Source organism: Anopheles coluzzii, chromosome 2 (genome assembly GCF_943734685.1).
Source record: "Anopheles coluzzii chromosome 2, AcolN3, whole genome shotgun sequence".
Classification (NCBI taxonomy): domain Eukaryota; kingdom Metazoa; phylum Arthropoda; class Insecta; order Diptera; family Culicidae; genus Anopheles; species Anopheles coluzzii.
In genome coordinates, this window is record NC_064670.1 from 87142867 (window position 1) to 87168989 (window position 26123).

The 26123-nt window shown below is 42.5% G+C and overlaps 2 protein-coding genes across 3 annotated transcripts in view; both read right to left on the reverse strand.

Annotated features, from left to right (window-relative positions):
• LOC120948457 (uncharacterized) overlaps positions 1-19329 on the reverse strand; it is a 31979-nt gene extending 12650 nt beyond the window's left edge. Inside the window, exons 1-4 of the mRNA XM_040364801.2 lie at positions 17971-19329; positions 7325-7913; positions 339-559; positions 34-224 (exon numbers count right to left, since the gene is read on the reverse strand). Of these exons, the coding sequence (XP_040220735.2) occupies positions 34-224; positions 339-559; positions 7325-7913; positions 17971-18001 (1032 nt within the window). The 5' untranslated portion in view covers positions 18002-19329. The remainder of the gene's footprint in view (positions 1-33; positions 225-338; positions 560-7324; positions 7914-17970) is intronic.
• Positions 19330-19719: 390 nt separating this feature from the next.
• Positions 19720-26068, reverse strand: LOC120949133 (inositol polyphosphate 5-phosphatase E). 2 transcript variants are annotated; one of them, XM_040366176.2, is made up of 4 exons: positions 26001-26068; positions 22910-25928; positions 22560-22822; positions 19720-22489 (listed from the first exon to the last, which is right to left on the reverse strand). In XM_040366176.2, exons 2-4 carry the CDS (start codon positions 25046-25048, stop codon positions 22381-22383), a joined length of 2511 nt encoding a protein of 836 aa, XP_040222110.2. In that variant the 5' UTR covers positions 25049-25928; positions 26001-26068; the 3' UTR covers positions 19720-22380. The 2 variants fall into 2 exon arrangements, with proteins under 2 accessions (XP_040222110.2, XP_040222111.2); XM_040366177.2 differs by having other exon boundaries at positions 22910-25641; positions 25725-26066.
• Between the last annotated feature and the right edge of the window lie 55 nt (positions 26069-26123).

A 26123-nucleotide genomic window follows, 5' to 3' on the forward strand; every position in this document is an offset into this window, starting at 1 on the left:
TTCCCCAAAACAACCCCAAAACACCTGCCTTACCTGTACTATCCTTATGCTCAGTCCAGTATCCTTTGCTAATCCTTCGCGAATTTTCCGACACGGTTTGGGTGATATGTCGAACGAAGCCTTAAAGGCGCGGCGCTGTTGCGTCGTTAGAATGGTCCGGGGTCGTTTCGGCCCGCGGCGACCGTCGATGCGTGTCTGGAACATGTCATCACAGCAGTAATCATCTGCCGCAACCCCACAAGAGGCCAAAGAGAAAGCAGGAGGAGATCGTTTTGCCATTAGCTCCGAACATTAGACGCGAACGCGATTATGCCACCCTCCCGTCGTCGTCCACCTACCGTAGCTGTAGCCCTGGAACATTTCCACCTCCTTTTCATAGTCGGGCCGGCAGAACAGCTGACTCTGCTTGATGACGTACTGATCGCCCTTCTGCAGCCGCACGCCACAGACGACGCAGATGAAGCACTTCAGATGGAACACATTATCCAGGGCGCGCATTACCAGCTCGTCGGCACCAATCTTCTCACCACATCCGAGGCATCTGTTCCGGCCGTACAGTCTGCGGGAGAGTTAAGGGGTAAAGTACGGGTAAGCGAGCTGCGGTGGGGGCGGGTAACGGCGGCACAGATTTTAGCTAAACGGTTTTAGATTATCATTGCAAAACTTTCGCTTCCGGTATGGCGTTATCGATGCGACCGGAGGAGGAGGGGCCTGAGTAGTCCGGAAAGGGGGAAACCTTTAAGGTCGTTTATTTCACGGTTTCTTGTTATCAATTCCTAGACATTTAAAACGATTCGTTTGCTGCTAACGACTCTTTGAATGCTTATAACGGAGCGAATTGATGGGATGGAAGAAGTTGTCGGGAGTGATGAACCATGTTGGCTCAACCAGTATTGAGAGGAAATGTAAATTGTTTGAACCATTTATGGTAAATTATCGTACATATAGCCTCTTTTTATGCCACATGTGACAAATGATTCCAAAAAGTTGACTATTTTTTCCTGGATTCATCATTTTGTGTGTTTCATTCTTTAAAAATTCAATATAAACCCCCCAAACAACAATGCTTCCGTTTGTTAGATGAATGATGATCGATTTTATTGCAAACCATAGACGGTTACCCTTTCGCTTTTTGGTATTTTCATTCACACAACAAAAAAAAACAAACGGAATACAGACATTTTACCGACAATCCACGCGTAAATGCAAAAAAGAATGAAACAAACTAGTCATGCTGCGATGACAAGAAAAGAGTTAAACGAAAAAAATAGCAAACCCCAAATAGTGTACTATCATTGCCGTTGTAGAGAGGACAACGATCAAACCCCGATTGGAACATTTATCGCCTGCCTGTTCAACGTTTCACTGTACTGCGTTATGGTGTATGCGGTGTTATGTGTTGCTTGTGTTAGCCCTTTCCCCTACTGCTATCCACGTGCACTGCTAATGGCTCAATGTGGGTTTGTAAACTTGCCACGGCTCAACGATGCTGGACATGGTGTAGGAAAACGATGAATCAATCCTTCTTGCTGCGCGGTATCCTTCGTTGTCCTAGGTTCACGTACCGCGCACGTAAGAATTGACAAATTGCCCATAATTTATTTTACACCACATTGTGATTGCCATTAAAATTCAATCTATCATATTCACCAAACAATACACACATACATATTTTCTCTTTCCGGCGTCCCCTGTTCTATTTTCGTTTCTCTTCTTCAGTGGTGTGGTATGAAGATCGTGCAGCGTAAGTGTAGAATATGCACCGAGGGTTGCTCACAAATGTAAAATAAAGGTACGAGTTATGAACCCTTGCGGGTTGCATGCGGTACCATTGCAAAGCGAGTTGTGATTTGGTAGGGGCTTAGTGCCACTTCCTAAAAGCGTGTGGTTCCTTCTAACATAAGCGGAATCATCCGTTTACTAACCAGATTTCAGGATTTGTTTAAACGAAAAATGAGAAAAAAAGAACTACTCTTTCTATAAGTTATTAACAACTTAGCAGTTGAAGGGGTAATATGCTAGTGTGCATGAATGCACAACAATTCGATAAACAACATTGTCCAAGTGATCAAACTTTAAATTTGAAGCCCTTTTTTTAAGTTCGTAGGCTAAAATTTCAGCCTGTCAGCTGTTTGCATTGTATAGCAGTTTTCGAGTAGCTATCTAAGTGGGTATAATGTACAGGTGGACTTATCCTAAGGTGTATGAATTTAGAAAGCAGATTTTTATCGCTTCTGCTTCTGAATGAAGATTTTAAGAGTATTTTGTGTATTCGTCAAACCTCCAGCAAGCTAGTTTGAACAAAGATTTTCAGTCATCCTGTCAAAAAGTGATATTCAAATTTGGTTATGAAAAACATGCTATGAGACCACCTGGACTACATACTCTTTGATTCTAGATTCCATCACCTGATCTCTTTAATGCACCTTGGGATAAATGAAAACACCACCTTGTTTTGCCAATTATTTGAGCTGGCACTCGAATCTAAAGCTAGCTTTGGGACTGAAATAATCTAGACTGAAAATCGCAGGCTAGTTTTGTGTGTGGTTTTGTATGGAGTGTTGACATAATTTCAGCCTCCAACTGTCAAACTCCATACAAAAAACTGACTAGAATCGTGAAGGACCCCTTTGTTGGATTTTTTTTAAACAATTCGTTTTTAGATAAAAAAGCATAATCTTTACAATCGAAATTAGTTATACGCAGAGGCGCAGAACACAAAGAACACAGAACACCTGGTACAGTAGTATACACTGTATAAACTGATTTGTTTTGTTTTAAATATTGTCGCTAGAATTTAAAGAAAATCGATACCCTATTTCAAAATAGACTAAGCTCTTGGATGAATGTTAAGAAATATGCCTCATTTAATAAATGCAACCCTTCATTACATTCATTTATTGTTGAGATGCTGTAATGTTTTAATAAATGGGATGATTTTGGTAATGTTTATCCAAAGGCGGATTAACATGAGTAGAGTCTGTCATACTCATATAAGCCCTGCTGTAGTTTCCAGTGGGAAGCTTGATAAAGGAATACTCAATCGGAGAATACATATTGCGGGAGCTTTTTTCAGAGCTCCTCAGCAATTCCGGGGCTATTGGGTCTTGGGTAAGCGGCCGATTAGTTACCGTGCTGGATGATCTGCCCCAGAATCTATCCATTCACCTCTACGGTAAGAAGCTATGTAATAGTACCATAGCTTTAAAAGAGTCCGATTAACCTATCAAATGATAAATTACTCAAAACAATGTCTGTTGCATTTAAACTTTAGTGATCATGCGAGATTCAAAGTATTACAGGGTTTCCCACGATTTATTGGTCAGTTCCCATAATTCATCGTCTCACGATTTATTCATTGCATCCCATAGATTTTTGGTTCGTTCCCATAATTTATTGGTATCGTCCGATTGGATATCAATACAATTGGATCAAAATATTCTGGGAAACTGCCAAAAAATCGTGGGAACGCACCAAAAAAATATGGGAAATAACCAAACATTTATGGGAACCAAACAATAAATCGTTGGAAACCTTGTATATTTCAAAATAACTTAAACAATAATATTATACGACGACAACGACAACTGCTAATAAAGCAACATATAAAACGGTTCAAACAACAAAAACCAACTTAAATTATTATCGCTATTTTTCCCATAGAGAGTTGATCTCAATGAATAAGACTTAAATGCCATGTACAACATTAAGAAGAACAGCTTGCTGATTCGTTCTAACGAATTATAAGCATCTCGTGTAACAAGTATCTAGTTTAAGCGCCAAATGGTAGGAAACCTAACGAGGGTATAGAATCTTGTCTTTCAACAAATTTATAAAAATAAACCATAATATCTTTGCTTGTCTTGTATTTCAACAAATCTATATAAATAAACCATAATATCTTTTTCTTGTTTAAAAAAGGCAAAGGACAAACAACATTATGTTCAATATTCTTCTTCTCTTTATTTGGGGTTGCCTCATTTCATAGTTTGTGATCATTTGTGTATTTGTGTCCAAGGGCAGTTTGGGTGTTTATTTAATGCCCTGACTAGAGTGACAATTAGAGTAACAAGGAACAACTTTTAACGGCATATTATTTGATGGTATAACTTCTGTACTTGTAACAAGGTCAAATATATGCAGAAAATGTTAATGTATCCCATATCGTTGAGCAAAACATTAGATTACATTGCAGAACGTTTAGTAACCAAAAAAAAACTTGATTTTATACAAATCTATGCTGATTTCTTGAGAAGCTCGTGTTAAAATACGCTCCATTTTATTTCACTGACATTTTACGCCCTTTCAATCCAAATCCGTTCAGGATATGCTCCCATCCTGCTGCTTATTGCGCCCACTCCCTACGCGAATACGCTTCCCCATCCCACTCTTTAACTGTCGCACACATGCGCATGAATGGAAATCTCGATGGAAACCGTCCCACCATTGTAAAGGGATAGCGGTGGGGAGAGAGGAGCGGGGGAGAAGGGAACCAGCGTTTGTGATCCTTCTGGCGGGGGTTAAAACGAACCAAGAAACGTTTCATTTCTAGGCAAACGGCAAAAGACAATAATAAAATGGAGTGTATCGTCGGGCGTCGTCGTGTTTGCCTTTCTTCATCGAGAAAACAAGCCGGCAAAACCCGGAGCCGGTTTGATGATGCTGGGGATGGATTTCGTTTGCTGGCACAAAGGAGCAGATTCCGACACGGCAAGGATTCATTCGCTGCGCTGGAAAGAGTGGTGCTTGTGCTGGGTGTGACGAGCGATTGTAAACGATGTCTACATGACTTCACCCGAAATGTCGCCGGTTTTCATGCTGCCAACATCACGCCGGAGCAAAGATTAAAGAATCAAAAGCCTTAAGAACGACACGGGAAGGAAGCGAAACAAGTATAACAATAAAATCTTCAAATTTATTTGTTTGTTCTATCTTGAAGAGCCATTTTTCCGTCCCAGAGAAACGGCGGGCGTGGTGGTGGTGGAATCGGTGTCGTTCGTTCGCTTCGGTTCCGGCTGGCCGGATTTCCAAGCTGCTCCAAATACTTTGCACGCAAACTGCTGCCATGTATCGGGGATGAAGACATTTTTATGTGTGGTGCTTCTAGCCGATAGCACGACGACTGCAAGGGAGCAGCAGGGTAAAGGGAATTGGCGATGAAAAGAAAATAAAACCTCTATCTCTTGTACAATCGTAAAACAAAACAAAAAAAAAACCCAAAAACTGTGTGTTTCTGCCGTTGGGGGTGGGAACTTGGGAATTGAGGAGAAGAGAAAAAAAGTGCTGTGAAAAATGGCGTCGTATTTCTGGTGCGCTAACTGAGGCACAAGCGGACCATTCATTCATCAGGACCAGAATCGAGGCAGGTTTGTGTGCGCTTTCACAAAATGAGTGTAATGTCCTGCAATGCAAATCGTTGACATTCTGATTGGAACGTTTCAGCTCTGTGATTCATGCGAAAGTCATTCCCGGTTGGATGGTGGGTATGCCCCAGATAGCCGGTGAAAATATTCCACATTTCGAAACCACTTGTGTTCGATTAATTAGATTTTCTTCTCGGGCGGTGATCTGTTGGTATGGTGTCACAGTTGCTTTGCATGAAAAGCATTTCATTTGATTTTATCTAGAGTATTTCAGTTGTATAGATTCAAAAAAAAAAAAAAAAAACACGCACACACACGCATTCGCTCTGACAGATCGTGAATTTATAGCCCACACAGATAGTTATCGAAATGGACAGAATTGTTCATGGGGTCTTTCAGTGGAAAAGGGATAAGTTTTTAGTTTCGCGAGACTTTTTCGGGAATTTTGAAAGCAAAATTTTTGACATGCTCTAGAATCTGCCGATATGAAGAACTTCTGATAAATAATCAATTCCAGTATGCATACAAACAAAAAATACAGCTGAAAGAGTAAAAACATCCCCAATCCTTTCAATTCATTTTCAAACGTTTGAACGTGTTTTTTTTAAACGAATATTATAAATCACTTTGAAATCTATCAGAGCCCTTCTAATTCGACTATCATTTTTGTCAACAACAAACTTTGTTTGAAAAGCCTTTATCGAAAAAGAAACATAATGTGATAATGCAAATTTACAAATCTTTCATATACTTGCGAGGTTCTATAAGGCTAACAAAGGACCGAAATTTGCTTCCCCCTTCATTGATTTGCTTCCTTTTAGTAGCAATTGATTGATTACAGCCGTTATCGCTAAATTTTTACTCTAACGCACTTATTGTTGTCCCAAAGGCACCAATTTTTGACAGCGTGTCACAAGTTTTGCCTCAAAGCCATCAATTTTGGACAGTGCGCATCAATTTTTAACTAATAATTATGTTAATAAGTAATTTCTGAAACTGTTTGTCAGAACATGTTTCAACAACAGCTGAAATTATTGAAACTAAGTTTGAATTCAATAAAGTTAAGTATTGAATAATTTCATTGAGAGAATTTAAAATAAAATAATTATGATGCCAATTTTTCATGTATTTTCAGGTGCAAACAATCAAATTACACGGCAATTGTACTGTTTATGTGATTTACAATTGCAATTCGTAAAAATCTGCTCAAAAACCTTAACAAAACATCATGATTCCAACAAGAGTATAAACTGAATGCCTTACAGGCAAAAATAGGCCCTAAAGAGTCAAAAATTGATAAAAAATTATGCTTTTGAGCCAATATTAGGTGGCAACGACTGTATTAATGGTATTACGTAGCTTTTGCTACTTGGAGGAAACACTGTAAGCGAAAAAGTGCAGCCAACTTTTAATATTTATTTTTATGATTGAGGATTCATATTGTGGCAACTTGCATAGAGCAACCATTTCGTTTTAACTGTAAATCCCAATGAATTAAAATGTATCCTCTCAAGCGTTCTATCTCCACGGGAACTACGAGTTGAACGATGTTTAATAAGCTTGTAAACTATCGAGTAACACAACCCACAAAACATCCATTTGCTCCCCATTCCAGCGCACGTCTGGTGATGGACAGTACGTACCTAAGTTTTTCCTATCCCACAGCTTCATAAACATAAAGATCGACGGTCTATTTTGTGGTTAATTTTATGTTTGTCTGCCCGTAACACATGACACGAGCATCAAACACGGGTCCTCCACCCCCCCCCCCCCCCCCCACACACATACGCCGTTTCGAGTTTGATGTTCTAAAAGTCGTGTATGTGTGTGTGTACTAATCACACACCGAAACATGGTGGTTGTTAGATCGACAGAACCCACAGTGTCCTGTTAGTACACGTTTCCTCCCACCGCCGTACACTTGGGGGATTTACACAAAAGGAAGCAAAAATTACACTCACCGTTCATAGTCGAAGCGACAGTACAGCTTGCCGTCGCGCATAAAGCAGGAATGCATGAGCCGGATCGAGCAGGAGGTGCACTGAAGGCATCGTTCGTGGTAGGTAATGTCAACCACCTTCATGATGTAGCGATCGCAGATCGGACCACAGCACTGCCCGCACAGGGACGTACCCAGCAGCCCGGCCAGGTGTTCGGGCCCGTCACCACCGGAACCATCGCCGTGCTGCTGCTGCGCTCCGATCTCACCGTTGCCGCTTCCCGCCGTCATTACAGCGGCGAGGAGAAGCCGCTGTCCTTCGGCCAGCGTGGCGGCCGTCACACTGCCACCGGTAGTCGTGTACGCTTGCTGCGAGGAGCGTGGCACCGACGGCTGGAGCGTGGGTGTGCCGGTCGTTGTAATTGGTGTTTTTGCACTGCAGCTACTATTGCTACCAGGGATCATGCCAGGGCCCGGTGTAGCCGTGTTGCCAGCGGTAACATTCGCACCGATGTTTACACCGTTCGTACCGTTCGCGTGTTCGTTGTTCGTCAACGAACCGCCCGTATCTGGTTCCGGCTGCCCAGCGCTGCACTTTGACTCGATGGGAACTGAAACAGATGAGAGAGGAGAGAAGGGTTTAGGTAATGTTGCGTTATAATATGTTTTTCTCCCAGCACGTCAATGGGAACTGTTGTTTGCTGTTCAGAGCCCATCGTACGAGGCCTATCAGAGAGCACGTTCAGTGGGTTCGATTACGGCGACCGGGCAAGCGGTCGGACGGAAAAGGGGCCCAGGCGGGAAATGTTATTTGCTCAGCGCAAATAGAAGGAAAAAGAGGCTATGTAAGCAAACGAGCAAGCAGGCAGTCAACCCGAAGGCAAACACTGCTATCGCCAGAAGGTCATGACGGAGAAGGTGGATGATGGTTTTCCACCCCGGTTCATTTCGAACCGTTTTCCGTGTCAATCGTGGGTATTGGCGGGACAAATGAAATAGGAAATCAGAGTCCTCATCATCTTTTGACATTTGTTTGTCCGAAAACTTGGCCCGGATTCGATGTAAAGCAGCGAGTTTTTGGTGCGCGTGGAACAGGTTTTTGGGAAAATTACACTTTACGAAACTGACACAACTGCAATGACGCAGGGAGCAAACATCGAATACTAAAGGGCATGTATATGGTACGAAATAGTTGAAAATCTGTTTAGTAGAATTTAGTAGAATTGAGTGGATTTTCTTCTTGACGGCTAGACCGAGTATTCTTTCTTGGTAATTGTATTTCTGTAAGATTGATTCACTTATGTACATTTTTAACAAGTTTTATGTACAACTCTGTTGCAATAACAAAACCTCAAATTTTATATAAAACAAAACTCAACAATACATCAAATTGGAAAATTAACCAGATATAAGAAAACTTTATATATTTACCATGGAAACAAATGAATTGCAGTACAACAAAAATAAATATAAAAATAAATTAACCAATGTACAAACATTAAATTTTGGTTGTGCGATATTAATTCTAAAATATCTTATTTTGTGCCAAACTGCTCATACACGTACTCAAGATACGAATAAAATAAAATGGTATACGCGTCAAAACCAACACAACCATTCCCATAGTGCAAAATAGAGCAGCCGCTGTACGAGTTTTATGTAAATTTATCAAATTATTCGAATCTTGCGCTCCAATAGTGGTGCCGGTCGTGTTGTTTGTGTTTTCCAGCAACCCTCCAACAACAACAACAACATCTCGTCGCACGGTGACTCCTCTAACATCTTCAGCCCAGTTCAGGCATGGCAGCCTGGCAGCACGGGTGGGATTGGTAATTTTGTCCCTCGAAATCGACTCTCCTCTCTTCTCCATCCTTTGCTGATTTTGCTCCAACCGCTCCAAAGAAGGCCACAAAGGTCTTCGGATATGCCCCTGCTGTGTGTTATGTCGCACCCGGACGGCCCTGATCCATAAGACGACCATCCGATCCGTAATCAGTGTAAAAAGGGAAAAATTAATTTTAATCAAAAACCCTCCAACCGTCGACCGGTGCCGGCTTCTTGGTGCTGCTTGCACGTGCACATCAAACGATCCCGGTGTTGTGTTGGAGGCTGCATATTTACACGTTTGTTGCACCTGCGAACGATATTATGCGATCCAACCAACCAACCAACGCATCACCCCTCAATATCCCTGTGTTTGCAGCTCCTGTAAACTGACCATCGCTTCGTCCACTCCCCACATCCAGAACCAGAACGGACCGTGTTGGTCGTTATGGTTGCGTTTAACATTTCCACCCCCCCAGAATGTGTCGACAGGGTGTACCAGGGATAAAGTTATTTGTTTTAAAATTGCACTTTTCACCGTAACCGTAAGCCGGCGGGCCGGTGTGTGCGTGTACGCATTTTGCACCGAGAGTGAAAGGCGAGCGATTCCGAGTGTGCCGATGTACGTACGTGTCGCCCGTTTCACCGCTCCATCCGCATTCGCTGGGTACGTACGCAAGGGATGCTCAGGTTTTGCATTTTATTGACATTACAATGTTGCTCAAGTGATGTTATGAAAATTTCCTGTGATCCATCCATCCATCCTTGCGCGGTGCTCTAGCTGCATGAGTGCATCGGGATAGCACTGCCATTTGCGACTGCAACGGAACGGTGCTGCAAGTGCCGTGCACACGTGCACTCACTGTGCAATTGACTGTAATTTAAGTGATACTGTGGTTGAGTGGTAAAACACGATCCTTGGAGCACGGAAAACTTGGCATGATACGGTACCGGCACTGCGCGCTGCTACAATGCTGCATACGGCAGTGGCAGTCGAATATGCATATACATTACACAGAAGGCTTACTTCAAACGGCCACAGGTAAAGTGTTTACTGAAGGGGCTATAGAAGAGTAACATTGAATTGAGCAACATTTGATAGTGGCATTTTTGTGGGTAGAGATATGATGAGGGAATATACGTAGCACATTGAGTAATGTTATTCTACCTCAGTCATTTCTATAGCATTTGAAGAGTTTGTATCTTTAAACTAGAAAAGGACCAACAGAATATTAAGCTATTGTAATAGTTACTGTTTACACTTATTGCTAAATTTTGCAAAAAAATCTAACCCTCTTTCTATTCAAACGTTTATAAAGGATTCTGATAATTGATAAAGAATTACTGGAAGACTGCAATAAATTGTACTCAAAAATGGACTCTAAAGCAATATCACTAGAACTTGCACTACTGCAACAAAGTTCTAGATTTTCATTAGCACAAGGTTTCCTTTTTTCTGTGATCAAAACCAGAACCAAACCGAGAACATGTAAATTCATACTGCCCAGGTATAGTTATTAAACTTTCCAACATATCAGAACAATGACTAGGATCAGAGACAGTGAACATGTTGCATCTGCGACATAAAGAGGAGCATATTATAAAAAGAAGGAAACCTATACGAGATCACAAAGGTTCGCCGAGTTCAAAGGCAGATGTGAGAGTTGAATTGTATCCGTATCAGTGTACAGGTGTCCCCCGAGATACGACTGTATTTGGGACCGAAAAAATGTCCCAAAGCAAGGCGTTAGTCGAAAAAGTCGTATGTCGAGTATCTATGAATTTAAAGTTTATAACCGAAGTTGAAGAGTTGGAATTTATGATATCGTGTATTTTATTTAAAATAATGTTCGATAATGTAATAATTATATTTTAAAAACCGCACACAATATAGATATTCAAGATAGGGTAGTTGTGGAATCTTTGGAAATGTATGTATAACGGTTATCAGCCCAGATATTCAAAAAATACATCAATTTCTTGTCAATGACAACTTTTAACTGTCAAAATCAAAATCGTCGTATCTGCAAATCGTCGTAACTCGAGGGGGTCGTAACTCGGGGGACGCCTGTATCTTGTAACCATTTACCATTTACCACAAAATTCTTTGAATAGGCTTAAAGCTACGGAGCAGTCGCGTAGTATAGTCGTCAACTGGTACGACTTAATAGCATGCCCGTCATGGATTCAAGCCTCATATGGACCGTCCCTCCCTAGCAAGCTCTGACTATCCGAGTGCCGTGGTAAGAAGAAGATTTAAAACTACAAAAAATATAATTTTAACTTCAAACGTATCTGTATTGTTAAATTAGGAGCCTCTTTACTGAAATGATCCTAATATCCACAAAAATTACCAAAACACATGCTTCTTTACCGCCATTGCTACAGCTAGTTGATGGTTGGTTCGAGCACTTCGAGCATCATTTGTTGCTTTGTTGCACTGTCTGTCCAAAAGTCAGGGATCAATAGCACCGGCAATGAAAACATGCCAGATTATAAGCGTTAATGCTATCAGCAGCAGGATACCAAACTAACAAATGTTACGGAGTTCGGTGTCCGTGACTAGGCTCGCCTTCAAAATACAGTGCCATTTGCTGGGCCGGGGTAAAATGAAAAGAAGAGAAAACATACTGCGCTGGCGTGCCTTGGCAGTGTTATGATCGGATTTAGCAGTCGCCTAAGCAGCCAAAGACACCTGTGCCGGAGTTTGGTGACTGATTTTCGTGCGGCGCCACATTACGCCCTTCCAATACTGTGGGTCGGGTGTTCGTTTGATGGATTTATCCGATTAGCTTTCACAGTTTAGCACCCTTTGATGAAAGGGCCAAGGGGAGGTGTGCGTACCATTGACAGTGCCGGAACTAATCGATCATAAACAATTACGCCTCTCGGCCAACGACGGAGCCGTAGAGTTGATGGTAGAATAGAATGACAGTAGAATGATGATGATGATGAGCTTCCCCTGTCAGTGGTGGTTTGTTTGGCGCGGCTTGCAACGCACACACACTTGTGCAAAAAAAATAGTAAAACAAAGTAAATGCTTCTGATCGAACGAAGGTCCTGACGCAACAATGCCGCATCTTCTTCTTGGTTATTATTATTTTTATTGCCCGGCTGACGCATCCCGCGCCCAAAGAATCCTAATTATGCATGCACATACCAGTGACCATTTTTATGCTAATCGCATCAACGTAACAAAAGACATGCACCAGAAGAGTAGGGATCACGTCGCCACGTCCGACGCGCACTGCGATGAATTATTTTGCCCTCTATCATCAGCACACCCGGCTGCCGGGAGGGGACCGACAGCAGACACCGGACGGACAGGACAGACAGGCAACATATTTGAGCTCCTTGCCCTGTCCCTTTGCCACCGCCAGCGCTTTACGCCGCGTATGTTTGACGCCGAGCCGAAAGGATAAATGGCACGCCGTGAGCTGAGGCTCAAACCGCGACCCCTCTCTCTCGCTCTGGGTTGGGGTGGTATTGGTGGTGTTTCGTTCCGCACCGTATACTTGGCTTCCCTTGGCTGCCCGCTCCTGACAGCCAGTTCAAGAATCTGTCCGCAGTGAACGAGGCGTAAAACGGCGCACGATATTAAAGTTAACCGGAAATCGATGCACTTGCTGTACGAGCGGTAACAGCTGAACGAGGGAAGGGGGAATGTATTTTTTTTTTGTTATCATTTTTTGAAACTAGGACAACGTGGTAGTAGAGGGCGAGTGCCCTGTGGTGCCGTGTGTAAAATTTTGGCGGAACTAATCTCACCGTGGGTGGTGGCTTAGATTGCGGAACTGGCGAAACCTAAACAAACGAGACAGGGGAAGCCAATAGCGATAGCATGTTGTATGGATTTTGTCTGTCTCTACTGGATTTGTTTTAAAGCATCGGGTGACGTACAACGTTTTCTTGCAATTGCTACTTTAAATTTATTGAGAAACAGAAATATATTATCAAAATTGTTGGCTTTTCCTACTAAAATAGTATAATAATTTAAAAATAGGTGAAGGGATATTACACAATGGACGAAAAAAGGCACGTGATTCAACGTCAATAGCTATTTGGTGGCTGTCACTGTGGCACAATATAATGTGATTGATTGATTCATTAGAGGCCCAGTTTCTGGCTATTGCTTTGTAGCGAGCTCTTTTCTCTTCGGCCATTGATGATGAAAGTAATTTTTTATCAAAAAAATGTGTACAGAAAGCTAGTTATACACCATCGTCATTTTACAATTAAATTAATGTTAAAGAACACAATATTCAATCCTATCGATAGATTTGTACAAAATATCTTGACGTTGTACTTCAAGAAATGTAAGAAAAACTGCGTTTACGTAAAGAGTACTTCGCATGGCAATAGTTATACATAAATATCGGTATAATTTATGTAACAAATTTCCATAAGACCACAGAAATGAAACAACTGATTGTTGGAAGCAAATAGTCATGCAATATTTAATACGAAGCTTGAGGCTATTCAGGGTAGCTCATTTTTCGGATTTGCGTTTTGGGTGATTTTCCATGGTTGCAATTTGGGCTATAACCGCGATCTTCCTTCTTATCTTACATTTCCATATCTACTTTAACATGTCCCTTATCTACTTTAAAACCTTGAAAGAAAGTTACACATCATACAATATTGCCATACATTTTAAATAAATGTTAAATATTATGAAAGCTATAGCTTTGTTTCCTGCTGTTTGGAAACAGTTGGATATTAGTAGATTTCTATTTTCAATCCCCTATACACTTACATATAGCAGCCCAAAATAACTAAAATATACTACCTCTGCTTTGTTACTTGAGGTATTTGAAACTGCATCCAAAACCGCTAAGCACTTTACATCGAGTGTAAACCGCTATGCACCTTATTCATTATGATCATTTCATTTCTCATTTTGATTCCAGCTTTAATGCAGAGCATTGCTGTTAATGTTCTCTTAAATTTAAATCAACTTTTTGTTATTAAAGTTTTGGTGCCACTAGAAGGTCTTGTTCGATAGGTTTGTCGATTCGTACAAGCTTTAACAAATGCCTGGACCATAATAAGTCATCCGCATGGAACGTACATAGACCATAGAGTGGCCTAGAGAAACTTAGATCGACTAAAGTTGTTGTGCCAAATAAGATGTAGAGGATATTAACTTACATGCAGAAAAGTTATTACAGCAAAAAAGCCGAAATCGTATTTCCATTATTTCCATAAATGAAAACCATTAAACATTCGATGTTGTTTAATTGTTCTTATTATTTGTTTAATGTTGCACCTCATTCGTAGCACAACACACAATCCGCTGTTTATTTACCATCCATAATAGCATGTTTTTCACGCCTAACCCTCTCAATCTTCTGTGTCTTTCAGATGGTCAGTATGTTTTTCCACACATATCAATTAGTTATTACGCACCAGGTAGCAGGGAAGGGAAATCCGAGAAAAGTCCTATGCCTTGTTGTAATGGACAACTGAAGGCTCCTCTCTACCGAAGACCTTGAACCCGCTCTCCCGCTATCCGCATTATCCGCGACGGCGTGTACCGCGTCTCATTTCACAGCTCATTCACTATTCATCGCTCGGTGTTAATTATGGAATTCGTTTGTTTCCGACGTAACGAAAACTTTTGATGCCGTCAAACGGTTAGAATTTCGCTAGCCTTGTACGTACCTTGCCTTCCTGTTACAACGCGTACTGGCTGACTGCTACATAGCGGGAGAGGGTTTAGCTAGAGGAGAAAGTATGCTGTTTTCTTTTGTTTTGTCTCTTCATACCCCGCGTTGGAAAGGTTCGTATCGCTGGAAGCCAGCGCGGCTCGTCCATGGTAATTTGAATGCGTGCAAATGGCAGAATGTTAACACCTCGCACCCATTAAAGGGACCATCGGGTTTGGTTCGGGTTCGCTGTTGAAATGTATATCCTTCTCTCAACGCCTTTCCCTTCTGTACGACTAACCAGAAGCAGTGTAATTATGTAGCGTACTCTCGCATAAATTACATTTGCATCGCTGGCATTTCACTTGCCTGGTCGGAACGTCTAAATCGGTCACATGAAATGTTAACAGGATTCGAAACACGTTCCTAAGTGTCTTCAAAATTCGTTAAAAAGGCATAACATTTTGTGAAATTTAATCTAAAAGTCAATAGTTGCGACATTACGATTTGCTATGACGATTTTTTATAACAATTTTATTGGATTCGATTTATCGTCTCGTTTATTAAAATAATCCAAACAATTATTTAGGACTTGCGAGGCCCTTGATGACTTGTGTTCTAAAATAGCACATCATTTATAAATGTTATAAGCTTTATATTCTATGAAATTACTAATGTAAATTTCTTATTATGGATTTATATGTTGAAATGTATGCAGCCGTCATGCTAAGCTAACAAATTGATAAAACTTAAATAACGATAAAAAAGTACTTGTTATCATTTCAAATGCTCAATTATCATTATAATTTTTAATCATAGCTTTATCAACCCTTTGCCAGTCCCACGAATTTTAAAAAGCGCATAATATTTCCTGATTATGAATCTGTTTTAAAGCTGAATACAACGTCAAATTAAGCCAACAACACTGTACTCGTGTCCAAAAGCAAATCAGTGCAACCGCCAGCCGCCACCGACACATCGATCTTTGCCGAGCGACGACGACGACAGCGCGACGACATGTGGCGCGCGACAGGAAGAAATACTTAAATAAACATTTCGCTCAACATTATGTAACATTTATTCCTATCAACACCTTCATCCGGCTGAGCGCCGTCGGTCGGCCCTATCGGTCGCACTGACAATGGAGGCGAAAGAGTTCCCTGGAAAAAGAGTTAAAAACCCATCGGGCGATCATCATCACCGTCCCGACGGTTTCGTCGCTCTTAATGAGACAGCGAAAGCAGTAGCAGCAGCAGCAGCAGCAAAAGTAGTCGTCGTCATCATTGTCTTTCGTAAAGTTATAAATCTCTCCACTCCCGACGGAGCAAAACGTAGGGAATGGGCAAGGGTGTAGCTTGACACGGAGATGCGGGGGTTCGCTTCAGGAGGTCCACCAGGGCCGCCTTATATGGACGCAAGCAAGCATAATAGAATAGTCACCAAGTGTCTCCGTTTAGGATGCTATTTCGCCTCCCAAACTGGCTCCCTTACTTTCGTTAATTCCAGTCTGCCTATTGCCATCGATTTATTCTTCCGCCAGATGCTTCCAGATTCGTGGTTCGAAAGGTGACGGATATCGTGTTTCCCTTGTATTGTGTGCACGAGCCAACCCAACCTAGCCCACACAGAGCGAGAGAGAACAAGATAAGGGAAGAGACAGAATTTCTAATTCCACAAAACAAGAGCATGGAATGGTTCTAAAACCTGCACGAAAATCTGTATCAGATACATTGGTTCCAGTCGTGTGGACAAAATTACTAAAATATGCTAAATAAGTAGCAACATACGCAACTTTTATGCTGATGCTGGAATAACCGGCAAACGGCTTTGTAAAGAAAGTAAAGACTTTGTTGTAAAACTTGCAAAAATACAGCGAGGAGTTTCGTACTATGAAGGATGTTTTGAATTTGAATGTAATTAAATACTGCTTTGTGCTTGGTTTCACATGCAAATTGTAAGGAGCAGGTTGAATAAATTAAAACAATCTGAACACATGTTTGACGAAAGTGATGAATACTTTACAGCAACATTGCATTTTGAAGTCACGGCGAAGGGATCTAAAAATCCAAGAAAACTGCTCACCAACCAAACCAAATCAAACGTAAGCCAAAGCAAGAAATAATTTCGAATTAAAGCTAAACTTCATTCATCAACCAGATAACACAATAAGTAGATTAATCTTTTAGGCATTATAAGTTCAATTAAGCCCTTATAATAGATGTATTGCATTTTCTATTATCAGAAAAAGCATGAAGAAAGCAATCAAGAAAAATTTAGCCACAAAACGAATAAATGGAACCAAATATTGAACATCAGCTCATGAAAAATGTGCAAAAACTAAAATGTTTCAACAAAATAGGTAAATATGTTCAATGAAAAAAGAAACAAAAACAGTGCGCTCCAGTTTGAAGAAATATGCAAAAACATACCATTATATCTGAAAATATAATATGTGTTGATGTTTTAAATTGACTTATTTCTAAATTATCTATTATAAAATTATTTAAATACACAGGCGGTCCTCGAGATACGCGGTTAATGGGAACGAAAACGGCCGGAAAATACAGCGTAAGTCCAATCGCGTGATTTTCAGCCAAAATATCACAAATTTTCGTGTAATTTTACAAGTAGGGGGTAGTTTTAGCCTCCTTATTGATTAATTGAAATGATTCTGACTGAATATAACGTTTTTAAACCTTTAAAAGGGAAATTATTTGGCATTTGACAATTGATGTGTCAAATCACTACAATTTGCTCAAAGAACTAAAATTTAGAAAACCGCGTATCTTCGAATTCACTTTTAAGAGATACCGTGTATCTCAGGGACTACCAGTATACGTCATTACATATCTATAAATAATACAAGGATGTTGTTAAATTCTTAACATAAAATAATTGAGTCTTTTGATTACAGGACAGTAGATAAAATTAGACAACTTTTGAAAAGAAATTCAGAAACAGAACATTCCTCCAGAACAAAGATGACACAATAATCTGATACAGTAAGCAATTATTAAAATTCGTTGATTCGTGTATAATGCAACACACAGATGCTATTACAAGGTTGAATGTGTCCTTGCTTTACCGACGGTATTTGCAATATCACCACTTCGTTGCACTGTTTGCATCAAACACGCCAAGTAAGCTCAATAATCTACACAGTCTATCTAAAGCAAACATACATAAATTAACTTACAGTATGATAACTTCGGCTGCTGATCGATCATTTTCCCGGTATCACATGTGAGGAAGGGTTGTAGCGATGGCGTGCGCACAATTGATACGATATTGCACCAACTTCTTGCTTCACTCAATTTTCACCCATTGGATTGTTACGTACAAACAATCAATCACTTACAATTTTACAAGTTCTGCTGGTAAATGCTGTTGGTTATTATTTTTCTCATTACATTTGCATCCACTCCAACCACCTGCTTGTCCAATACACCTCACACGCCTTAGTAACACACATATTTATGCCTCAAAAATCCCACCACAACAATGATGCACCAGTAACAAATTCTGACGATGGCCTCACAACTGCTTGCAGTGACTTTCGTGCTGAAAATGAACTCAACTGACACGGAAACTGTTCAGCCGTACGTTAACGTTATGGATTGTTATTCCGTTCGTTTCGTGTGCGGTTTGGTCGTCATTGGATGCAATCTAGTTAGCGTCGGAACGGAATGGAAGTCTCCTAAACATCTTGTTGCTTCCCATATGCTAGGAAGAAATTCAATTCAATCTATACACACACACACACATACACAAACTGACAACAAACGCATTTGGAAGTAGATTTGCTGTTTTTTTAACCAACAAATATCACAGTCTCTTTGTTTTTGATTCTCACTGATGTCACTTGTGTACGGGAAGCTTTAGTTTGGGAAAATCTTTAAAGAACTCAGCAGCACACCCATGCACGGACGTTTACGGCGGAGGCATGAATTCTGTTTCCGCGTATCTGCCCCGAAAGAGAGGTTATGTTACTGGCGATTCTTCATAACGATGCACTAATCCCGCATCGAAAGACGAAAGATCTCTGGATATGTTTCCGACGATTCTCGTACAGACGCATGCACCACTACCACCACTACTACGGCCACTACTACTACAGTTTGCATCCAACACCATCAACACTACGGTCCTTGCCAGAACATACAAGGTGACTGCTGATCCATCTGCCAGCGAATCCTACGATTGGCTTCGTTTTGTGTCTAGTAAACAAGCGCATCGGTCGTGTGCAGTGGTCTGGTTCGGCGTACACATAAGGCTTGTTCAGTGTGAGGTTAGGATGCTTTGCTGGTGGCTGACACACAGCAACACAAGCGGAAACCGTGTCTTCACCGTATATGTTGGCTGTAGGTAGCAAGTGCTGGCTGGGGTGGTAGCGTTATCTTGTCATCATGAAGGAATTCTTTTTCGAAGGAAAAGCACATTTTTTCAGCTACTGAAACATTGGCTGATTAGGGGAAGAAATTGAAGGGGAAGTAAAGTTGTCAAACGAACACCGGAAGTATCACAATAAAATGGATAAGCCGCCAAGCTTGCGATGCATGGGACGGAACGTTTTGTTACAAGTAAACGCAGTTTTTACCCGTGGAAAACAACGAGAAGCAGCACCAGGAATAAAAATTCTCATCATCGCGTGGGGAAAAAAAACAGTGAACGGAGAAACGCCTTGAGAACAAAAATGGCGGATGAGCGAAAAAGAAGGCGGGGCTTGTGTTGATGCATCATCAAAATCGTCACTAGATGGCGCGTTTGCAATGACCGCGTTCTTTTTAGCTGCGTACGTTCCTGCGCCTCAGTCGGTTGGAACATTTGAATAATTTTAGCGCAACAGCATTCTAATGCTCTCCCACATTTAGCATATGTTCTAGTGATATTAGTGTAAGTTTGGTAAAAAAGGGAAAGCAGTAGTACGCTATGTTTTAGAGAAGAATGAAAATGGTAAAAGAAATCAGCGTTTCATCACTGATTTGATATTTGCTTTTATTCGTACATTCATTGCTGATCAAGATGAGCTGGTTCTTTTGAGATGCATTACTATTGCTACTTAACCTAGAGAGCCATAGTTTAACTCTGATGGCACCGAGTTCTGCTGTGTGCCAAGAAGAGCGCTACTCGAGTACATTTTCTTAGATGCTATAAGACTGCTATTTGTTCTTTTTTACTGCACGTTATGAGATAGTTTTCCTTTGTTTATATTTCTGCTAATCCATAACGCAGTTGGAAGATATCGATACAGTTCCCATTTGAGACGCCTTAGAGATGTATATGTATATTATGTAGCCTTTTTTGTGTTAAGTTAAGATCACCTATCTGGTAGCGTTGAGAATTGGATGAATTTTATGAATTGTCGTTCACACGTTTATACTAAACTGACCAGCACACAAGGGAATGGATGGTTTTTGTGGTTGTTTGTTTATGAAACTGATGTCCTTGGAACTGGCTAAACTTAAAGTACTTTCGCTAGATTCTACACTTTTAATAGCCAAATTTAAATATGTGAACTACTGGTAGAACACAAAACAATTTCCAATCGTGTAGTAGTAGAACGCTATGTTTTCACTCATTCAAGGGCCGGTTCCCGTTGGAGAATGTATAAAGGAATGCATGCATCGTTAGTGGAACATGATAATAATCGAATATATTGTTTATAAGCATCCAGGATGATAATGTTGTTTTTAAGTACGGCCATAAACTTAGCCATTCCAATGTTGTATCGTGCGACTAGTCTGACAGTTGGTTGTTGATGTTTGTTAGTAGCTCGGTTTTTGCTCAACCGCCAGTGAGCGTCGTATATGTTGTTTTGTAAAACAGCAAAAGGCACAGGAATAAGAAAGTTCTTTGCTTCTTCACTACTCGAGATAGTTGGGTTGGTAGGCTCAGGTCGAACACGATCGCTACTGGTATTAATAATATGAATCTCGCTTTCAGCTGATCTACAGTACTGTATCATATAGGAGTGTAGAGGTTTCATATAGGTGTATATTGTTTTGTTACGAAAAATCAATCTACTACTACATGAGCTATCACACCAAGTTCCTATTTGTGGAACAGTTTTTCTTAATTAGCGATTTGAAAGCTTAAGATACAACTTTTGTAGATTATATTATTGCCAAACTAGTTTCAAATGAATGATCATGCTTATAGTATGTTATCTTATGTAGAGTTAAAAAATAACAAAATTAAAAGATAAAATCAACTCAAAAGATCCATACGCAGCTAAGTAAATCTATAAATGAATCAGTAAACACGCAATTGAAGATATAAAAAAGCAAATGAATAAAAATGAATAAAAACAAAAACCATATAAATTAAATGTTATCCACTGAACCTGATGACTAGAACCGTGTTTTTTAAGATCACAACTGATATAAATATAATAAACATATAACGACTCGCGTAAATTTTCAATGCCGTTCTGCGCAAAGAAGTAAAGCTGTAGTAAAAAAAAGTAAATCATTCCTAGCATCGAATTGACGTTTTCTAGTGCATTAGATATGTTTGTTCAGCCTCTGCAGTTGTGTGAGATACACGGTCTGAAAGCTGATTCGAAATATGCACTACTAATTGCTTCCCACCAGCTAGCTAGGATAGGAACAGTTAGTTTGTCTTTCAGTTACTCGAAATGGTTAAGTTTCCTTCACTTCACAAACACTTATCGGAACACATCACGATGCTGGTCTAGTGCTATAAACCTTTCCACTCTGCGTTGCTGCAGTAAGTATAGTGTATACAATTTCTAATCAATCTAAACTACAGAGAAAGGCTACAAGGTTTTCTTTTGTCTTTTTACTCGTTACAGTCACTGGCAATCTATTCTGCAGTTCGGTCATTATCAATTACCACATCTAGTTGATGCCTACCGCTATGTTCCATATCAGTTTCTGGGTCTCAATTGCATTTTAGTAACGCTTCTATTCACACACATATACACTCACAAACGTGCTAAAACACTTACTCCCTAGTTTAAGCTAATGAGCCAATGAGCCTTGAGAATCATTTGTTTTTGGTTGGTTTTACTCGGTTAACTGTGCACTCGAGTAGATGACTAGTGGTTGCGATCGATGGCATTTACATGTACGAGACACTTACTGCACATCGCTGACTAGAGTAAATGGAGAAGGAACACTTAAGGCTTTCCGTTGAGAGAGAAAATTCTTGTAAGTGGCTAATGTTCACGCCTTCACACTGACGCTCATAGTATTTTTTTTATCGTATTCAAGCGCACTAGTGGCTCGTAAAGGAATTAAAGGACCGCATATCAGTCTGCCAATACGTCTGCCAATACGGCATGCCTTACCACAATACGTTTCATCCACTAATTTTACGCCACCTCTATGTAATGGTAGAGTTTCGATCTAGTTTTAACACCTTACTCTGTGGAAGCTATATATGTCTTATCAATAGTAAGCTCCAGCATTGCGCATTGTCAAATCGCTTGGTTTGATCAATTCATTGTTCCACTAAAATTCCCTGCTTGTTTTCGCGCTAAAAATGTCCTCTTATGATCCTATTGTTGAAAAAACCTTCCGCAATCTTCCACAGAGCCCTTCTTACGTATCTTTTCTTACCTTTAACGGTCAAACAGCCGGCGTCATTGAATATTGCACACGGCAGATGAACCTGCTCCCGAATTGTCCAAGCGCCGCTTCATGCCTTCCAAGTAAACTTCACGGTTAAACAGTCCTGCCGCTAATGGAACGCTAAAAAAATGCACAAATTGCAACCGTTGATTGCTACGAATCACACACACAAGAAAAGACGACTACTTACGTGTCAATGCCAGGTCGAATGATATTCCGGAACAGTGCCCATACCGGTTTGTGATCGGACGAGGTTATGCTTTGCACTGAATCATACGCAATACATTTGACCGGAGAGGGAGGATGCGATATTTTGCCTCCTGTTGGCAAATTTGACCCCCGCCGGTGCACCGTTGTCACAGGGAGTGGTTTAAATTTGTACAGGATACGGTCGGTGTACGCGGGCGCACGCTGCTTGCTGGACGAATCGAAACGCTGCGTTCCGGGATCGTACTAAAACAAATTAAACATACAAAAAAAAAAGTTAAAAACAGTTACAATGAACACTGTGAACATTTCTTTAACAGCGTTTGCCCATACCTTGTACGTAGGTGGGAAGGTAATTTTAGCCTCGCGGAATCCTCGAAACGCAGCCCCGTCCGAAAGCACCGAGGTGAGCTGATCCGTGTGCATAAAGCCGTGCGGCAGGTGGGCCGGCAGCGGGAACTGGGTCGTTTCGATCCACTGCATCAGCTTGTCGCGCGGTTCGCTCAGCCGAAAGTTTAAATCCCCACACCAGTACACACTGTCAAAGTTTTGCGTGACGTCCTTGTTCCGGTGCTTCACCGTAAGATTGCGCGGCAGGTCGAGCGCGTGTATGATCTTCTTCACGTCCGACACGCGCTCCTTCACCTTCTGCTGGTGGGCTGTTAGATGGGACGTTACAAACAGGAACGATGTGCCAAACAGGCAGAAGGAGATCGCCACCGCACCCTTCGTGCGGAAGGCTGTACCGGGCCGCACCGACAGACAGGCGTCTTCCGGTTCCGAGCAGAACCAAATCAAGTCGCGCCGGATGAAGGCGGCCAAATGGAGCGTACCGAGACTGGTGGAATGTAGCAGAATGTGCGATGGGCCGAGCGTTTCCTGCAGTGTCACCTCCCACTCGAACCGCTCCGAGCAGGACTCTTGCGTACCGAACACAATAATATCGGGCACGTGCTCGAGTGCTGTCGGCAGCACAAAATCGTTCATCTGGCGCGGCGGACTTTGGCCGTTCATATTCCACGTGCCGATAAAGATGGTAACCTCGCGGGTGGGAAGTATTTTGTCCAGCTCCGTTGCACCTAGCAGCGAAGTAGAGCCGAGCCGGCCGTGCAGAAAGTTGCGCTGGCGTGCCTTTTCCGCCGGTATCAAGTTGAGCACGTGGGCAGCCATCAGGGCCTGCCGGGCGAGTGAATCGGCCGAGCCCGGCGGTCCCTTTACGCCCGTGTCGGATTCGTCCGTACCGCCGTCGCCGACTGCACCGGTCGGTACCATGTCGAACGACATGGATTTGCGCGATTCGTGCTGATCGAGCGAATCGCACCCACCGGGCAGCAGCAGATCGTCTTCCTTTTCGGCAATGTTCGGCGAGCTGTAGTGCTGTTCCATCTTTTCGTACCCGTCCATGTTGCAGCGATGCAGCGGTGGAAGAAAGCGCTCCTTGAACCGTGACTTACTGGACATGATGGCGCGCTGCGTGTGGTTCTGGTACTCGCGGAAAACGATCGGCTTCGTTACCACGCGATTGTTCACGAGCGAAACGTTTGCTTTCGGGCTGCGCCCGCTTACGTCTTCCTCTTCCTGGGGTGTTTCCACCCGCGGGCCCACTTCCAGCGGTCGCCGGTGGCGCAACGGGCTCGTCTTTTCGATCGGATAGCTGGTGCACGTCTTGGCAGTTAGCTCCAGCTTTAGCTGCTGCCGGCGCTGCTGCATCTCGAGATCGTACGAATCACTACCGGCACTGGAGCTGCCCGTCGCCGGATGCGAGTATCGATTGCGCGGCGGTGATTTCACGATTGCCTCGTCGATCGAGCAGCAGAGATTGAACTGTCCGCCTGCTCCGCCGCCAGTGCTGGCGGATGTGTTATTTGCTCCTGCAACGTAATTGCTCAAACGATTGCCGAGTGAGAGTCGGGTAGAGGACGCGTCACGCTTTCGTACAGCGGTCGGTATTTTCGTCACCGCTGAACCCTCCGGCCCGGTGGACGAGGTCGTGGTGGTAGTAGTCGTCGTCGATGACGTCGAGAGCAGCTGGTACGAGTTGGTATCACTCGGGTTAGACGAATCTTGCCGCTGGCTTGCGCTGCTGGTTGATGTGGTCGTAGCGGTAACGGTGCCTCCATTGCTGTTGCTGCTACTGTTGTTGCGGTTGTTGTGGTTATTGTTGTTGTTGCTGCTGCTGCTGCTATTGTTTGCTGTTGTCGCTTTCCGCAATGCATTTGGTTGTGTTGCGGGAGCGGTATGATGATTACCGACCAGACTGAAGCTCGACCCACTGTCGAACGTTTGCTGCTCGTCTTCGCTCTCCGAGCATCGCTGCGGCTCAACACGTGACGAGCGTTTCGAGAGTAAACCGAGAAATGGTCGTTTGCCCTTTCCACTGGCTGTAACGCTGGGGCCACTGTTACTGCTGTTAGGATGCACCGCAGCGGCGGGAGGCTTCGAAGCACTTGGCTCCGGGACCGTTTTATCCATTGTGAACAAACGAACTAAACCAAACGATTTCCTATACTTTCTCGTACGCAAGGCGATGGAGGCGCTCAACACGATCGTCCAAACACGCTGTCGCTTGCACTGCACACACTGTCGTTATATAAGACGGTAAACATCCCGTCCCGCGAGAAGAACGTCCTGCAAAAGGCTGCAACGATCGGGTTCCACTGCAGCTGGTAACGAACTACGGCGAGCTGACGTTCATGGCCACCACGGCGGCAACAACGACGACGACGACATCCACGACGACCGGTACTGTAGCAATGCTCTCCGTGCATTGTTATTTATTTTTAGCCACCAAACGGACGGTCCACTCGCATGCTGTGCCCTTGATTTATATGGTGAAGCTGATGGTGATGGTGACGATGATACGCCTCTATCGACCGCATGAAATGACGGAGACATGCAGCAGCAGCAAGAGGAAGATACGCGCTCTCGGTCTCGATCGTGTGCTACTGACATCGTACCAGGTGTAAGTGGTGACGCGGGTGATGCTTCATGCAGCATCGTCATCATCATCGGCGTTGTTGTGATTGCCGTATCTACCGACAATTCTCCGACACGGTGCATTCATCCTGAAACAGAACAAATACCGTTTCGCTGCAGTAGAAGCGATATCCGGCGGTAGTGTTGAGGGGGGATGCTTTCGCTCATTTACATCATTGCTAAATCAGGTGAAAATCCCCCAGTAGATTCTGACGATGACGTAGTAACAGCACTAAACGTACTTCGACGACGGTGGTGTCGTGGTGGTAAATTATCCTTGAAGCTTCCGTGCCAAACAGGAGCGCTCTCGGGAGTCTCCTGTCCGAGGTAAACAAAAGCAATTAGAACAACGCACTCCACGGGATTGTTCACATTTCTGAAAGCAGACAGTATTGTAAAGTAAGTTACAATGAACCCGAGCTCGCTTCTTTCTTGCTATTGCGCACACAGTAACCGTGAATTGTTTCGTTCGACCGGAAAGAATCACCACCCCCGTACAGCCAGCTAGCCACCCGGTACAGATGATTGCCCCTTTTTTCAGGATTATTTATTTACTTCATCTGTCAGATGG